The 19,023-nt window shown below is 38.5% G+C and overlaps 2 protein-coding genes across 7 annotated transcripts in view; both read left to right on the top strand.

Annotated features, from left to right (window-relative positions):
- The first annotated feature begins 617 nt into the window (after positions 1-617).
- LOC133597835 (eomesodermin-like) lies at positions 618-10,208 on the top strand. 2 transcript variants are annotated; one of them, XM_061950828.1, is made up of 7 exons: positions 618-738; positions 1,792-2,328; positions 2,669-2,823; positions 3,940-4,061; positions 4,745-4,903; positions 5,039-5,100; positions 9,183-10,208. In XM_061950828.1, the coding sequence occupies exons 2-7, from the start codon at positions 1,838-1,840 to the stop codon at positions 9,946-9,948; spliced, it is 1,755 nt and encodes a 584-aa protein (XP_061806812.1). In that variant the 5' UTR covers positions 618-738; positions 1,792-1,837; the 3' UTR covers positions 9,949-10,208. The 2 variants fall into 2 exon arrangements, with proteins under 2 accessions (XP_061806812.1, XP_061806806.1); XM_061950822.1 differs by lacking the exon at positions 618-738 and having other exon boundaries at positions 1,740-2,328.
- A 2,299-nt stretch (positions 10,209-12,507) lies between these two features.
- LOC133597799 (ankyrin repeat and IBR domain-containing protein 1-like) overlaps positions 12,508-19,023 on the top strand; it is a 41,685-nt gene continuing 35,169 nt past the window's right edge. Inside the window, exons 1-2 of one of the 5 annotated variants that reach the window (XM_061950782.1) lie at positions 12,508-12,644; positions 18,083-18,363. In XM_061950782.1, the coding sequence (XP_061806766.1) occupies positions 12,642-12,644; positions 18,083-18,363 (284 nt within the window). In that variant the 5' untranslated portion in view covers positions 12,508-12,641. Of the gene's footprint in view, positions 12,645-13,041; positions 13,268-13,470; positions 13,635-17,758; positions 17,879-18,082; positions 18,364-19,023 lie in introns of those variants that run through there. The other 4 variants (XM_061950789.1, XM_061950805.1, XM_061950797.1 and 1 more) reach the window with 4 other exon arrangements.

Here is a 19,023-nt window from a genome sequence, read left to right as displayed (position 1 = left end):
TAACTTTGTTGTGAATACTCTTGAAATCACAGCTACAGTTAAAAAGATAATTTTATTGTACTCAACTGTAAAATTACAACTGTAAAGTTATTTCATTTAGTTGTAACTTTATTGTGATTCATCTTTAAATCACAGCTACAGTTACAGAGAACTAAAAATATTTCACAGTAAATTACTGTGAAAATAATGCACTTACTAGCCAGTAATTGGCTGTAAATTTACACTCACAATATTTACAATCTTGCAGCTTTGCTTATTTATATACAATTTTTTTTTTTTTTTAAATGTTTGCCATACGACCAACATTTTATTTGCACAATTTGCACGATGTGGGATTAGTGTTCCACCCACATTGGATCGGGTAACAAAAATAAGATTTTCTTTGCAGCCAGAGCCAACATTGTAGGTCCGATAACTTTCAGATGCATGGAATTTTTTATTTTTTTTGAGTGAGTATGTAATAGCATATGTAAACACACAATGAAAGTCTCTGTGATAAGTGAGTATGGATGAGGGGCAGCTTTGCTCAATGTGATGCTGAGAATCTCCTGCCCCTCCCCACGGAGATAGAAGGAGAATCTGATAACAGGCTGCTTATCTGGGAGTTGTGGCCACAAGGAAAGAGAAGCTGATGGGTCCAACACATCTTCATGTTACGTAGACTGAACTCTATTTAATTTTTATTTTTTTTTTTGGTTTCTTCATCTGCTATATTTGGACCAGAGGCAATATAACTAGGTGAGTAAATGATATTTTATCTTCATATTATATATTATTTTATTTTTTATTTTATTTTTATTTTTAGCTAAGTAGTGTGACTTGTTGAAGGGTGGACTAGCAAAGTAAGATTTTCATTGTACGGCAAACTGTCTGTTTAACTGTGCATATGAAAATAAACACTCTTGAATCTTGAATATTATTGTATAGTCCAACAATAATATAGGCTTAGTTTCCCTAAAGACTTAAAAGGTATGATATTAATTCCCAATTTTAAAGTTAGATTGATTATTTACCCCTTAAACTCCAATACTACTTTTTATATATAACTATATATATATATATATATATTGTTTTTTTTTTCAAAGGACAAATATGCAGTGTTCACATCACATGTAGCCTGTCTGATCCAAGGAACATCACAGGTTTCTTCAAATGGAAAAATAATTGCCTATTTCCCGTTTTCACGTCAGGAATCCCGTGGGGACCCTGCAGAATCGCATCAGAAATGGAACGAATCCAAAATCATTAAGTGAATGAATAATAAAGGATCAACTGCGGCATAAAATTACAGAGAAAATTAAGAATTGGGTTTATTTATTCGCTCACAGAACCATGTAGAGCAAGTAGACATTTTAATTATATGAGCGTTGAACAAAATTGCGCTTATTTGTTCATTCATTCACAAACTTATGTTAGACCAAGTGAACATTTTAATTGTATGAATATTGAAATAAATGTTTGTCACGAACATATGTGGGCGAGCTTTTCAATTCCACGCTAATGGCTGCAAAATTGGTCACGTGACTTACAAGAAGTCAACTTTTCATTTTAAACCGAAACTTCCATGAAAATAACTTTTTTTTGTTTCATTCAGTTTGTATTGTGCATCTATTTATAGCATGTTATGAATATATTTTTCGACTTTCACAATTAACATTTGGAGATGATGAACGGGTTTACGTCGGTATCAGTCGAGGATTGGTATCAGTCAGAGCCACACCCACGCGTGTTGTAGTGTGTGTGAGTGTGTGTTTTTTTTTTTTTACATTGATGTTGTCATTATGTCTTTAGGGTGGGGGAAAAATACCCCCACAAAAGTTCCATCATCGGCCAAAAGATGCTCGGTGCTGAGGGGGAGACAGACTCGGTGGAAGAAAGGCGCAAGTCCCCGCTCGCAGGGGCCGAGGATCCGGCCTTGAGGAGCCGGTACTCGGAGCACGAACTTGGGCCGGAGCGTTACTTCCTCCCGCCGACGACGCCTAAACCCGGCACGGACACAACCACGCCCTGCTCCTTCCTCCCCTACACCCCCAGCGGGGCCGTCTACGCCCCGTCCAGCACGGCCAGGTACTCGGCGTCTCTTCACCTAGGCTCGGTGGGATTCCCTCCTCCCACGGGCCCGCGGAATCACTTCAGCCCAGCCTACCAGATCGGGCAGAGTCCCGGCTGCCTCTACCCGCCTTACAGCGGCTCGGGCCCGGCTCTCGGCAACATCGCCATCCCGGCTAATGGGCCGAGCATGAGGGCCCAGGTCTACCTGTGCAACCGGCCTCTCTGGCTCAAGTTCCACAGGCACCAGACCGAGATGATCATCACCAAGCAGGGCAGGTAAGCTAACATTTTATTCAAAAAAACAAAAAACAATAATGTGTAGTGAATTATATTTATATAGCGCTTTTCTCTAGTGACTCAAAGCACTTTTACATAGTGAAACCCAATATCTAAGTTACATTTAAACCAGTGTGGGTGGCACTGAGAGCAGGTAGGTAAAGTGTCTTGCCCAAGGACTCAACAGCAGTGACTATAGGTGGGAACGGGGATCGAACCTGGAACCCTCATGTTGCTGGCTTGGCCACTCTACCAACCGAGCTATACCGCCCCAATGTATTTAATTTAGAAACACTATTTGCATGTTTAAATATTATTTTTTTATTTTATTTTTTTGCAGGCGAATGTTCCCCTTCCTGAGTTTTAATATAGCAGGTCTCAGCCTGACTGCCCACTACAATGTATTTGTGGAGGTGGCCCTGGCAGACCCGAATCACTGGAGGTTCCAAGGGGGAAAATGGGTCACCTGTGGGAAGGCAGACAACAGCAGTCAAGGTACTTTTTTTTTTTATTGGAGGAGTGAGAAGGGACCTTTGTGTTTTATTATATACACTCTCAAAAAAGAGGTATGAGACAACATTTCTGTCCCGGCATTTTTTAAGAATGTGAAGAGAGGCCAGAAGTATATCTTTATACTAGGAAAAAGGGTACAAACTACAAATTGATACAAACTGTACAAGTTTATAAGGGTACGTGCTGCATTTAAAAAGTTTTTAGCGGATAGATAATATAGTAGTATTTTAAATAGGGTACAGTAGTGTAATTAAAATTAAGGAATTTTCAAACAATTATTATTAGTGACAATATTTTTGTATGTTTATCTATATTCTATTAACTTTTATTCATCATAATTTAATATGATCGTCACTGTAAAAATGTTAATTTTTCAATATATTGGCTAATAATTGCATTATTTTCACAGTAACATTTACGGTATTTTAATTTAGTAATTTATTGTAACTTGCAGAGCGGTGATTTCACAGTTAATTAAAATAACGTTGCAAATATGTGCTGTAACTTTACAGTTGTAATTTTATGGTTTAATTACAATAAAGTTACAATCTGAATGCTTCTGTATATATGTATATAGTATAATATTTATTTCCTGTAAGCAACACATTAACATAAATCGTTCTCAGGACTGGACTGTGCACCTTACCTCCTTGTGCACTATTTTTCTTTTTCTTTTCTTCCTATGTTTTGCATATTTTGTAGACTGTCGCACTGATACCGAACTTGTTTTTAATCTCATTGTACCTGTGTATAGTGACAATAAAAGGCATTCTATTATATTCTACTATATGCTGTGGTTTTACAGGTAATTCCAGTGTTGAAATGCAGAATTGCAGTGCCTTGTTGTATATAAGTCACAATAAATTGCCTGTAGGTTTACATATATGCTGTGAAAGTAATGCGATACTGTCAAATAACAGTTAAATGCGTTGAATAAGTGTTGTTTTTTTGTGAATTGTATCTTTCATCTATTGTTGTCTATTGAGCTTGTATTCTCTTTGTTTGTGGGTTAAATTACATGTTTACATTTATAACATTTTTTTGGATCACTTTTATATATTGAATATTAAAATGGCTGTTCATTTTTATGTCCCACAGGGAACAAAGTATACATCCATCCAGAATCTCCAAACACAGGAGCCCATTGGATGCGACAAGAAATCTCATTCAGCAAACTAAAACTCACCAACAACAAAGGGACTAATCACAATATTTCACAGGTAAAAAAACAATGAAGTAGACCACAATCTAATAGAATAGATGTTGCAATATCAAAATGATCTTTTTCTTTTTTTAACATTTGTGTATTTAATTTTTTGACACACAGTGAACAGAAATACAATACAATACAAATCAAATGTTATTTTTTCCTCGACCCAAAGAAAAAAATCAGTCAAAGGCAAATATTGATATAAAGCCACAGGCAACTGCACTTACGTGGTGCAGCAATGCACAAAAGCAAACTAAAGGCAAAAAAATAATGAATCTTCTTATCAAATATTTTCTAAATGTTATCCACCTTTGCTTTAGACTGGCATTTTAGAAAATAAAAAATACGCAAATAAATGTGTAGACTTTACAATTAACATGTTTACATACTATATGTATTTATAAACTTTTTTCACATCAACTATGAAACAATTTGACCATTTATGAAACAATTAATTGTATCATATTTCTGTACTGAATCATAATTATTTTTACAGTCCTGATGCAGATATGTCCAATATATAGATATTAAGACCTTTTTTTAATGCATACCGTAATCACCAATTCCACATTTCCCCAACACATTCATGTTGCAAAATCAGCTTAAAAACTTTAGTTAGCATATTTATCAAAGTTGTTCTAATGTACTTGCAAAAAGGACATGTGTATTAAAGTTGTTCTAATGTACTTGCAGATGATCGTGCTGCAGTCACTCCACAAGTATCAGCCCAGGCTGCATATTGTGGAGGTGACAGAGGACAGTGTGGAAGACGTCAACACTGATCCAAAAACTCAGAGCTTCACCTTTCCAGAAACCCAGTTTATAGCAGTCACTGCCTACCAGAACACGGATGTAAGATAAATTAATAAAAAGTAAAATATAGCTCACTATTGTTTGCATGTATATGTAAAATTACTTATTTAAGCATATTGCACAAGTATTGGTTCTCTTGTGAATGATGCTCACACATTGTATTTTGATTTTTAGATAACACAGCTGAAAATTGACCACAACCCCTTTGCCAAAGGATTCAGAGATAATTATGATTCGTGAGTATTCCTTTACATGTTTTGCTGCCACGTATGAATATTTTACAATACAAATTAAAGGTGCAGTTTGCAGCAGACAAAATATAAGAACACTGCTTACATTCTTATTTTTTATTTCATTTACTCAATAACAAATAAAAACTTATCGATGGAACATTAAAATTCATCATGAATGAAAAGAAGCAGAAATAACAACCATAAACTTATAATATCCGCCCCCATTCACACAAATACCACTCAGAAGACTATTAAGCTATATTTTGTATTTCATAACATACCACAACTAGTAAATAAAAACATCAGCTTACTTAAAGTCATATATTTTCAACATCTTGATTTGTAAAGTTTTTTTTTTTTAAATACAGAAAGGAATTTCAATTGCTTTGTTCCCTTGTCAAGTTTGTTCCAGAAACTAACAATAGTGGTTTAAGACACTATTGGAAACTTTTTCCATCAAGGGTCGCACACTGAAAAGTCAAACCATGCGGGAGCCATTTTGGCATTTTATTTTGAAAAAAAAAAACAAACAAACAAAACCATACACATTTTATATAATGTATTTAAAAAAAAATGCTGTGTCAGCTTCATGTTATAGCTGACAGTGTGTTATTATCAGTTATTAGTATTACAATTTCAGCTAATTCCTATTACTTAACATCTTTTTGTTCTTTTTTTTCTTAAATTTTTACTGTTGTTTAATTTTAATTCAACGGAGCCAACAAAACTTTAGCTGTGGGCCGCAAATAGACCCGGGCCACACTTTGGACACCAACGACAAGTTTACCAAATACATTAGGGATGTGCCAATTGATCTTCCACCGATTAGAATCGGCCGATTTCTGTGGAAAAGCCTTTGCCGATCAATGCCTTTCGAAGTCGATCATCTCTGACTCAAACCATATTTATTTTTGGTCACTCAACTGACAAAGTTAATTAGTTAATATAATCACCTCCCTTGTGGCGGATAAACTGCATTTATTAGTATCTCAAGTATCATTATTATGTGTCATTATCACTGGGGGGCAAGGTCAAAAATGTTTCACACAGTAAGAGCTTGCTCGGAGCAGACATGCTAATCTCTAAGATAGCTTGAAACAACACAAGAAAGAAGTGCTTCAAGAAGAATATATTTGTATTAATTAAACGTTTACAAATTCAGGGAATGATTCCCTAGAATTAATTGGGTTAATTCACCAAAATGATTTCCGAGCGCGGCCACCGCTGCTGCTCACTGTTCTCCTCACCTCCCAGGGGTTGGAACAAGGGGATGGGTCAAATACAGAGGTTAATTTCATAGAGTCATACCAAAGACTATAAAAATGGGACTCACTACCCATTCATTACCTCCCTGCTTGGCACTCAGCATCAAGGGTTAGAATTGGGGGTTAAATAAATCACCAAAATGATTCCGGGGCGCGGCTACCGCTGCTGCCCACTGCTCCCCTCACCTCCCAGGGGGTGGAATAAGGGGATGGGTCAAATGCAGAGGTTAATTTCACCACACCAAGTGCTTGTGTGACTATCAGGGGTACTTTTAGACACAGGAGAACTTTCAGGGCAAACGGGAAAGTATTTGAATGATTACTTAATAGTAGTTTTTGCTTTTGTTTAGTTAGTGTGTACAATTAACGTTATTGTGATAAAACAATTGTATGTATTTAAAGAGAATAAGGAACTAGTTTGAATATTGGGTTGTTTTTATTAAAAGTTTTACTCGCACTCACCATGAATAAATACAAACAATTACAGTTAGTACATGTGAGTGGTATTGGTATCGGACAATTTCACTCACAAATGATTGGTATCAGACTCGGCAGCATAAAACCCTGATCGCAACATCCCTAAAACACACATCAATATGTGTCACAATTAGAAGTTGAACGTTGTAAAGAAAAAATTAGAGAATTAAAAAATGGGTAAGGGTTGCGCAATACAGACTATATACCATACAAGTGATATCAATTTGGCCAACGATAGAGCTTTTAATAGTATTGTTATATTGTGATAATGCAAGTTGATGGCACTTTCTAGCTGTGTCCCACAAATTTGACAGCAACAACGAACGTGCACTCAATGCAATGTAGCATTCTTGCTATCAGCTAACTTCCCTTCACAGTGCATAGCCATTTCTAAATCCGCAATTTTCACCTCCATGCTGGCAATTAAACTACGTTTGCTACAAGTATCATAATCACTGGAGGACGAAGACTAGCTAAACATGTTACACTCCACAATGTGGGAGGATATGCTGATTGCTAACAGCAAGCTAGAGCTCTTGAATGTAAACAAAACTTGATATTTGAGATGGATATTTTTTACGAGCACATCGTTTGTCTTTTTTTGTGTGTATAAACTTAAGAAATAAGTCTGTGGACACAGGATCTTGAAAATGTTGACCTATCTGTATCATGGTATGAGCAATACTTCCCCTGTAATTACTTTGTATTGGATTGATACCCAAATTTGTAGTATCGCCCCAAACTTATGTAAAGCATCCAAACAACAGAAGAATAATAGCTAATTACATTTCAACAGAAGTGTAGATAGAAACATGTTACCACAGAAAGTAACCAAATATTAACAGTAAATAACAAGTAGATTAATAATTGTTTTGACAAAACTGGAAAAGACGCAATATGTTACTGCATACATTAGCAAGCAAATTAGGAAACTTTGTTACCCATTTTGAAATGGTTCTTTTATCATATACATACCAATTAATATATTGTGATATCTACAAAACCCAAAACCACTGAAGTTGGCACGTTGTGTAATTCGTAAATAAAACAGAATGTAATGATTTGCAAATCCTTTTCAACCTATAGTCAATTGAATATACTGCAAAGACAAGATATCTAATGTTCAAACTGAGAAATCATTAACTTAGAATTTAATGGCAGCAGGATTTTCCAAATAAGTGTTTGATGAGCATTTCTCAAATTTCTCAGTCTTTTTTGCCACTTGTGCCAGCTTTTTAAAAACATGTTGCAGGCATCAAATTCCAAATGAGCTAATATTTGCAAAAAAATAACAAAGTTTTCCAGTTCGAACGTTAAGTATCTTGTCTTTGCAGTCTATTAAATTGAATATAGGTTGAAAAGGATTTGCAAATCATTGTATTCGGTTTTTATTTACAATTTACACAACGTGCCAACTTCACTGGTTTTGGGTTTTGTATATAGTTACTGCAGGAGCCTGCAATATATTTTGCAATATACTGTAGATTTTAGGCCATATCACCCATTCTACCGGTATATGGTTGTTATATTACAGTTGAAGCAGTAAGTGAAGTCATAGGTGTTTTCAAACACTGTTTTTGTAACATTGTTATTCTACAATAGGGGTGTCAAACTCATTTTAGATCGGGGGCCACATGGAGAAAAATCTACTCCCAAGTGGGTCGGACTGGTAAAATCACGGCACGATAACTTCAAAATAAAGACAACTTCAGATTGTTTTCTTTGTTTAAAAATAGATCAAGCACATTCTGAAAATGTACAAATCATAATGTTGTTGGGTGTTTTTTACACTCACATGTTGCGTTTCATAGTATTCTATCTTTATTTGTCATTATTTATACTTTCTGAATAAAGTATGTGATAATGTTCATCAGTCAAATCATTGGTGTTAATTTTCAATATATAAAGATAAAAAAATAATACCAAAATCAAATTATAGGATGTTATTTTTGTAGTTTGCTCATTTTGCTCAACTGGTGCACTAACATCATGTGGTTTATTTTATTTTTTTACATATCTATATCATCTACAAAGATACAAATAATTGCTATTGCGACATCTAGTGGACACATTTAGAACAGCAGTTTCTTTCATTCAAAACATTTCGGCTCATTTTCATACTTAGCAAACTCATCCCGTGGGCCGGATAAAACTTGTTTGAGCCGTACGTTTGACACCCTTGTTCTACACTTAACGTGTGTATTAGTGGGGCGTGGAAGAGGGCGGAATATAATGCTTGCAACTTGTTGAAACGCGAGCCACTTATTGCGAACAGCACCTGTAACTAGAAAATGTATGTTTTCATTAGTTTACAATGCTTTTATGACCGTATGTGTTTTACAGGATGTACACAGCTCCAGACCACGACCGCCTCACCCCTTCTCCCACCGACTCCCCCCGTGCCCACCAGATCGTCCCGGGTGCTCGCTACGCCGTGCAGCCTCTCTTCCAGGACCAGTTTGTCAACAACTTTCCTCAGAACCGTTTCTACAACAGCGAAAGAACAGTGCCTCAGACCAGCGGCCTTCTCTCCCCTCAGTCGGAAGACGGCGCCTCCCAGAGGTGGTTCGTCACCTCCATGCAACAGGGGACCGTCAGCGGCACCGGTCACAAGCTGGACCTGACACCGTACGAGGGGGAGTACTCCAGCTCTCTGCTACCTTACGGTATCAAATCCCTGTCCATGCAAACATCCCATGCTCTCGGCTACTACCCGGATTCGCCTTTCAACAACATGTCAGCCGGGTGGGGTTCCAGGGCGGCGTACCAGAGAAAGGTGACTCCCGGCCTGCCCTGGTCTCCAAGGCCCAGTCCCACAGCTAGTTTCCCAGAAGACTTGGACAAAGTGAAACCGCAGTTAGACGATGACGTGAATGGCGGAGGCCTAATATCTTCCTGGATGGAGGCGCAGCCATCTTCTCTTTCTCTAGACAAGGTTGATTCCTATACATCAGTCTGCAAGCGAAGGCGTGTGTCTCCCAGCACTGAGGACTCAACCGCCGACATTAAATGTGAGGATATGGTCTCGGTTGCCAGTGGCTCCTATAGCAAAGAGGTCCCTTCAACGAAAGCCATGGCTGCTTACTATTCTTTTTACCCAAATCATTGAGCATATTGTCTCACACGTACAGTATACGCTTTTATGTTTTATGCACACACTCAATTTGTCCAGGTTGTGTTACATGGTTTCTATGTTTATAGTGGCAAACAAAATATCAAGAACACATTATTTATTAATGCAGACATAAAAAGTCTGAAAACTGCACAGCTATGACTTTGGACTCATGTATTTAACAATGTTCTGTTAAGTTTCATTCTGTGTGTGTTACATAATCTGCCTTTGCACTGAAGTTTCCTGTTTACAAATTATTTATTGTGAAACTTGTGCACTGTGAAATGTGAGGAAAGTATGAAGCATATGCCTTGGTTGCAATGTTCACATGTTTGATATTAAAAAAAAGCACATGTGCTGTTTGGAATATATGTGTGTTTATTTGAAGATCATATTTTCACACACTTCATAAAACATGATGCCAACTCGTGTAATACATCCATCCATCCATTTCCTACCCCTTATTCCCTTTGGGGTCGCGGGGGGCGCTGGAGCCTATCTCAGCTACAATCGGGCGGAAGGCGGGGTACACCCTGGACAAGTCGCCACCTCATGGCAGGGCTAACACATATAGACAGACAACATACATTGTGTTTTAGATTTATTTTTACCACACTTTGCTAGAAACCAAATTTAATAAGGTTTTGTGGACTCTGGCGCACTCTATTGGTAGATTCTTGTGACTACAACTACACGTCTTTTGCTACTGATGTGTCGCCTAACATACTGTTTCGATATTAGGCAACATTTATTTAAACAAATCAAACACAACCTGTTGATTTTTAAATTAAATGTAATGATTTTTGTTTAAAATAGAGACAACACATATTAATGAACATATGTACATTTGTCAGGTTTTAGCCAAAAGTTATAATTTCCGCCTGTCTTGGGGACAAGTGTTGTAAAATAGTTTTGGCTACAAACACTATAATGCATACATTGGATAACTGTTTCAGATGTCAATGTTTTTGTATCTGTCCCTATTTCAAATAAACCTCTGAGATTATACTCAGGGTGGTCTAACTCGTTTTCATTGAGGGCCACATAGCAGTTATGGCTGCCCTCAGAGGGCAAATAATAAATGCATTTGATTAATAAATACATATTTTACCTACACTGTCAAACAACTGTAGATTTTACAGTTAAAAAACTGGCAACTCAGTCACAATAATTTTAGTTTACAGTGTTTTTTTCTGACATATTACAGTAAACAGAAATAAATTGGCAGCTTAGTCTGCATTTTTCTGTACAATTTACGGTCGTTTTTACATATTACAGTAAATGGAAAAACTGCAAAACTTTTTTTTCTAAATTCTATCGACTGAGCTGCCAAATTTCTACCGTGAAAAAAAACAGTGGTATTTTTTCAATTTACAGTAATATGCAATAAAAAAACACAGCAAATGCTTTCGTAAAATATTTTTTTATTTTTAGCTTTTAAATATGAAAGTCTTTTTTCAAATATTGACAATAAAAATGTTTTGCAAAGTATGATAATATATTTGTTGCAATATTGGATAATAATAAAGTTTAAAATGTATGCAAATTTCATGCAGTACACATATTTTATTATGTCCAAATGAAAAGAACGAATACATTTACAGTAGTAAGAACAGACAAAGTAATTTATTGACACATAGTATTTCCAAGCGTTCACAGGCCACATAAAAGGAAGTAGCGGGCCAGATGTGGCCCTCGGGCCTTGAGTTTGACACCTGTGGTGTAATGTATACATCAGGGGTGTCAAACTCATTTTAGATCGGAGGCCACATGGAGAAAAATCTACTCCCAAATGGGCCGGACTGGTAAAATCACAGCACGATAACTTAAAACTAAAGACAACTTCAGATTGTTTGCCTTGTTGTTTTTTTACACTTACATGTTGCGGTTAATAGTATTCTATCTTTATTTGTGGTTATTTATACTTTCTGAATAAATTATGTGATAATGTTCATCAGTCAACTCATTGGTGTTCATTTTCAATCTATCAAGATTAAAAAAATAATATCAAAATAAAATTACAGGATGTTATTTATGTAAATTGCTAATTTTCCACGACTGGTGCACTAAAATCATGTGGGGTTTTTTTTGTTTTTTTTTTACATATCTACATAGATACAAAGAATTGCTATTGCGACATCTAGTGGACACATTTAGAACAGCAGTTTCTTTCATTCAAACATTTTGGCTCATTTTTATACTTAGCAAACTCATCCCGCTGGCCGGATAAAACCTGTTCGCAGGTCTGATCCGTACGTTTGACATCCCTGGTATACATATACCATCAAATAACAATAAACCCATCCATTCATCCATCCATTTTCTACCATTAACAATAAACACAGAAATAGGTCAGGTTCACCACCACATACTTACTAACATTCTGGTTATTAAGGGGGAGCTCAAATGCCAGACAACTTGCCTTAAAATCAAATGTAATAAAAAGAAAATAAAGAAGAGAAAAATAATTTAGATATAAATTAATATGATTTTTTCTCAGGCATCCCACAGTCTGCCCTGGTTATGGTCCTGATAAGAGATGTAAACGTTCCAGTTGTTCTGTATTTAATGTAGTCATTTTGGGGGCGGAGCTAATCCATTGTAGACAGTTATTTATCAGACAGGCATTTTTACATTTATAAAAGTGATCAAAGCTCAGCACATTGTTTTTTGGAAATATTATTACAGTGATGGTGAGTAAACTTTTGTCTTGTAAGATTTTTTTGGAGAGTGATTCTATTGGTTTCAGGTGTGTTACACCAATTAAGACCAGCTAGTTATACAATAAAGTGGGAAACACATCACGGCAGTTAAATACCTTCTTATTTGATTAAAGGGACAAGCGGTAAAAAATGGATGGATGGATAGTAGCAATATGTTGCGCTATTCCACGTTCGACCTGTAGAGTTGATTTAACAGAACAAGTTAGGTCTTCCACGTTGCCATGTGATAACAGAAATCGGTTTTCCGCGATACTGAAACTAACCCATTCGATAATCGACATTAAAGGGGAATAATATTTTCTACATTGCGTCTGTCGAACTTTTGTCTACACTCAACATCCGCCGTCACGCTGCCTGCTTCTAACGTCGAGTATAAGACGAAAGCAAAGGTAAAAGCGTCCCGGTCTCGTACGGGGGGAATTCCACCGAAACTGGCAACTCGGTGGCAGCCAGCAGAGTTGCCAGGCTCAGAGAACAACATTCACATTACTCATTACACCTACCAGCGCCGTTTTCGTCAACGTTCATTGTCACAGCCGGTGACAGTTGATTTCACGAGACCAGAGCGTGAAGCAGCGGAATGTGCCACGCGTGTAAGTAAAACAATGATAGTTGGCCATTGTTTACAGCGACTTTGTTAACTGTGCACGCTAAGTTGGCTAGCACGGCGGCTAGCTTGCTAGCTATCGTGTTCGCTGACGTCAGCCAACGCAGATGTTAGCGTCATGTTTTTGTTTGTTTAAAAACACACAATAAGCAGTCAACGTTATGTGCAGGGAGTTAATCTAGGACAAACATGTCAACTAACCAAATGGTTGTTTCTTTTTTTTTTTTAGCTAACGTTGTCTGAGGTCAGTTGACCGTTCCACGGCAATGCTGAGCAGAAATGTAATTACGTGTTAACTAAGTGTCACCGTGGACCACACTTTGGACACAACGCCGTGCAGTAGTCGGATTAAGGTAGCGAAAATGTCCATAATCGGAGATCAGGCCTGCGCACAGAAAAGCGAGAAGAAGCAAACCATACAGAGCAATAATTTTATTTATAACTGTTGCTGTTCGGAGCAGCGACTTTTTAAAGCTTGGTTAATCAGTCATTATATGTGGGTAGCAACCGTATTGAGTATTATATAACTGAGCAAAGATCAGATGTTTAAACTCGCTCAATAGAGGAACATCTTGTTTGTTTTGTTAGTGCCAGTCTTTAATGTGGGACAGTTAGGCTTTGTGTTTTGAATCCTGTATACTTTGAAACTTGCTTTTATATGTTAACTAAGGCAAAATATGATTAAAGGTCACTAGGGGGGGAAAACACTTTGTCCGGAGTGATGATCATTTATGTCGCCTGTGGTTGATAAGTCCCTCTATGAACATCCATTTTCTACCGTTTGTACCTTTCGGGGTCGCTGGGGATGCTGGAGCCTATCTCAGCGGCATTCAGGCGGTAGGCTTGGTACAACCTGGACAAGTCGCCACCTCATCGCAGGGCCAACACAGATAGACAGACAACATTCACACTCACATTCACACACTAAGGCCAATTTAGTGTTGCCAATCAACCTATCCCCAGGTGCATGACTTTGGAGGTGGGAGGAAGCCGGAGTACCCGGAGGGAACCCATGCAGTCACGGGGAGAACATGCAAACTCCACACAGAAAGATCCCGACCTTTGTATTGTGAGGCACATGCAGTAACATAAACTGTTGTATTTACCATGTTGTAAGTCGTTTGCAAACATAGTCAGGTCGGGCTCCTGCCGCCACGGGTAAAGAAGTACCCCCGTGCTACCTGTCGCATTCGGGCAGACGGGGCTCGTAAACCTGATAAGGCAGCCCATCGAGGAGAAGGAAATCGCCAATCTCAAAACCCACCGCTGCCTTGCGGTCAACCCACTCGAGGGTAAGGCTAAGGGAGTAAACCCCCGACAGAAAATCATGAGCTGTCATTTCGGCAACTCCTGCGGCGTCGCTGGTGCCAAGCTGTTCCGACACTCGTCGCTCCCTTGGATCCACCAGCCACGCGGAGAGGGGGGGCTTTCTGCCTGGACAACCCTCTATAGTTCCAAGCCCAGGCCATGTAGATCCATCCCCCCCTTCCCCCACCCCTTTTTAGATTTACCCCATCGTCTCCTGAGACGTTTGCAGTGTTAGATCATCTCTTACCAGACAGTTGCGAAATATTAGGCAAACCTGTACATTGTAATGAGATCAATATAAAACCAATCTGACTTTATCAAAGTCAACAGTTTTTAATTACTGCTGAGCGTTATTCTCGCTAAAACAATGTTCAACGTTCGTAGTAGGGATGTTCCGATCAGGGTTTTATGTTGCTGATACCGATACCAATCACATGTACTAACTGTACATTTTTTCCAATTGGAGCGGCGTTACTCAGATGGTAGAGCGACCATGCAGCACCTTTAGGGTTCCTAGTTCGATTCCATCTTCCGCCCTCCTAGTCACCGCCGTTGTGTTCTTTGGCATACACTTCACCCACCCTTCTCCTAGTGCCGCTCACACTGGTGTATGAATCTGAATGACTTTTTGGTGGTGGTCAGAGGCAGCTATTTGTCCATAAATCTATCCCACAAATGTAGCTTACCACCATCCTGTGTGAATGTGGAGTGAATGAATGATGGATTCTCAGTTCTTCAGAGCGCTTTAAATGTCTAGAAAAGTACTATATAAATCTAATCCATTATTATTTATTTATGCTGAGTGCTATTGACAGTTTAACAATAACAACACAGTATTTAAAGTAGTTGCTTATTTTCAATCGTGTTGTGTATCATGTTCAGCCTCGTCCTCAGGAATAAGGAAACTGTAGATACAAAGAAATGCAATTTATTGCTGTAATTAAGGTTATTAATAACTTAGAGGAGCGGCTCCACACTGTGCATGTAGACACATAATTAGCTGCTAGGCAGCCGGGGGACTGCAAAGAAATGAATGATGAATGGGCTGCATATATATATATATATATATATACATACATACAGGTAAAAGCCAGTAAATTAGAATATTTTGAAAAACTTGATTTATTTCAGTAATTGCATTCAAAAGGTGTAACTTGTACATTATATTTATTCATTGCACACAGACTGATGCATTCAAATGTTTATTTCATTTAATTTTGATGATTTGAAGTGGCAACAAATGAAAATCGAACATTTCGTGTGTCACAAAATTAGAATATTACTTAAGGCTAATACAAAAAAGGGATTTTTAGAAATGTTGGCCAACTGAAAAGTATGAAAATGAAAAATATGAGCATGTACAATACTCAATACTTGGTTGGAGCTCCTTTTGCCTCAATTACTGCGTTAATGCGGCGTGGCATGGAGTCGATGAGTTTCTGGCACTGCTCAGGTGTTATGAGAGCCCAGGTTGCTCTGATAGTGGCCTTCAACTCTTCTGCGTTTTTGGGTCTGGCATTCTGCATCTTCCTTTTCACAATACCCCACAGATTTTCTATGGGGCTAAGGTCAGGGGAGTTGGCGGGCCAATTTATAACAGAAATACCATGGTCCGTAAACCAGGCACGGGTAGATTTTGCGCTGTGTGCAGGCGCCAAGTCCTGTTGGAACTTGAAATCTCCATCTCCATAGAGCAGGTCAGCAGCAGGAAGCATGAAGTGCTCTAAAACTTGCTGGTAGACGGCTGCGTTGACCCTGGATCTCAGGAAACAGAGTGGACCGACACCAGCAGATGACATGGCACCCCAAACCATCACTGATGGTGGAAACTTTACACTAGACTTCAGGCAACGTGGATCCTGTGCCTCTCCTGTCTTCCTCCAGACTCTGGGACCTCGATTTCCAAAGGAAATGCAAAATTTGCTTTCGTCAGAAAACATGACTTTGGACCACTCAGCAGCAGTCCAGCTGGTGTCGGTCCACTCTGTTTCCTGAGATCCAGGGTCAACGCAGCCGTCTACCAGCAAGTTTTAGAGCACTTCATGCTTCCTGCTGCTGACCTGCTCTATGGAGATGGAGATTTCAAGTTCCAACAGGACTTGGCGCCTGCACACAGCGCAAAATCTACCCGTGCCTGGTTTACGGACCATGATATTTCTGTTCTAAATTGGCCCGCCAACTCCCCTGACCTTAGCCCCATAGAAAATCTGTGGGGTATTGTGAAAAGGAAGATGCAGAATGCCAGACCCAAAAACGCAGAAGAGTTGAAGGCCACTATCAGAGCAACCTGGGCTCTCATAACACCTGAGCAGTGCCAGAAACTCATCGACTCCATGCCACGCCGCATTAACGCAGTAATTGAGGCAAAAGGAGCTCCAACCAAGTATTGAGTATTGTACATGCTCATATTTTTCATTTTCATACTTTTCAGTTGGCCAACATTTCTAAAAATCCCTTTTTTGTATTAGCCTTAAGTAATATTCTAATTTTGTGACACACGGAATTTTGGATTTTCATTTGTTGCCACTTCAAATCATCAAAATTAAATGAAATAAACATTTGAATGCATCAGTCTGTGTGCAATGAATAAATATAATGTACAAGTTACACCTTTTGAATGTAATTACTGAAATAAATCAAGTTTTTCAAAATATTCTAATTTACTGGCTTTTACCTGTGTATAATATAGCACTTTACTATACCTGGAACAATACTCAATGCCATTTTCATTATACGTGTCTGTCAGAGGAGATCAGCGTTTGTGATCGGCATTAAAAAAGTGAAATAATCGGCAATGGAGATCATATACTTTTTCACAAAAACGTCTGATACTGATCAGTTGGCTGATCAATCGGCACATCCCCATTGTGTAGCCCTTGATCTGAGCAGAATGCTCGTGTGCAAAAGGAAGACGCTGGAATCATAACAGAAAATACAATTTTGCATTTTGGAGATAAGTATTATTTGTCTTGCCATATGGCACTCTGATGGATGTGAAGTGCTGACTGTGCATGTTGTTTGAGGATATCTTGTCACACGCTGATTCACCTCAGTGGGATGGGCAGCTTTGGTGGGGGAAGGCGGAAGCTTCCGATGATGCCAGCGGAAGTGGTGTTCTTCTCTCAGTGTGAGCTTTGTTGGCACAATCATGAGCTATTCAAACAAAACAAAAAATGAAAAGAGAAGCACAGGCAAGCGGTTAGGCAGAGTTTGTGATCCTGACACGGCTTGTGTGCAGAGCAGCCTTGTCGACCTTGGAGATTAAGCGCTTTTCCTTGTGAGTCATAGGGTAGGAAAACTGTTCATTCTTGGAGGACCTTTGAATTAGTGGTCTAAATAGATTTAGCTTCAAAGGCATTTTGGATTGAATTATTTCATGACTGGACAATTAAATTGCATGAAGCTCAGTTAGCAGTTGTTTATTAGTTTTGCTGCTAACAAGAACCTTTGGAATTTGGAATCTGGGAATTTAAAGCCTATTTTGTGTTTTCAGGACTTTCAGTATGTCTGCGCATTGGACTTGAGTAAATCAAAGAGGACCCAAGAGGTTGCAGTGTCAGATCCTGAACCATCCACAGGGAAGGAGATGGGGAACACGGCGACCAAGTTTCGTAAGGCTCTCATCAACGGGGATGAGATGCTGGCCTGCCACTTGTATGAGAGCAACCTGCAGTTCAAGGAAGCGTTGGATCCCAACTCTACTTATGGAGAATCTTACCAGCACAACACTCCGCTCCATTATGCTGCCCGACACGCCATGACACGACTACTCAGGTCAGGATCTCACCAAAACAATATATGTACACAATATAAACATTTCAAAATAGATTTTAACTAGTTTTTAGGGATTAATTAAAAAGGGAGGGCATTTCCGTACTGCCCCCTTTTTTTTTTAGACAGACCACTGCGCTGGTTACAGAATATGAGCGTGTCATTTGAGCCTATTTAATTGTGCCCTCTTCTGGTAGCTTGCAAGTAGTGAAAGCCACTTGCCATCCACTTTTATGGTGCAAAAATGTGATCATTTAACTTCCATCCATCCATTTTCGACTGTTCTTCCCTCTCGGGTTCGGGGGCTAGGGGCCAACGGAGCCTATCTCAGCTGCACTTTGGCGGAAGGCAGGGTCACCTTGGAAAAGTCGCCTCTTCATCGCAGGGCCAACACAGATAGACAAACAATATTTAGCTTCCAACCTAGTTAGAAAATACTGAAAAATATGGTTTGATTGTTTTTCAATTGAGTCATACATTCATCGTTACTGTTTTTTCTTGGGAATGTTTAATGTTAAAGTCCATCGCAGGGCCAACACAGATAGACAAATAATATCAACCTTCCAACCTATTTAGAAAATACAAAAAATGATTGATTATTTTTCAGTTGAATCATCCATTCGTCATTAATGTTTTTTTTTGGGAATATTTAATGTTAAAGTC

Source organism: Nerophis lumbriciformis, linkage group LG04 (genome assembly GCF_033978685.3).
Source record: "Nerophis lumbriciformis linkage group LG04, RoL_Nlum_v2.1, whole genome shotgun sequence".
In the NCBI taxonomy this organism is placed as follows: domain Eukaryota; kingdom Metazoa; phylum Chordata; class Actinopteri; order Syngnathiformes; family Syngnathidae; genus Nerophis; species Nerophis lumbriciformis.
Note: the sequence above shows the minus strand (reverse complement) of the source record. Positions and strands in the feature narration are given on the sequence as shown.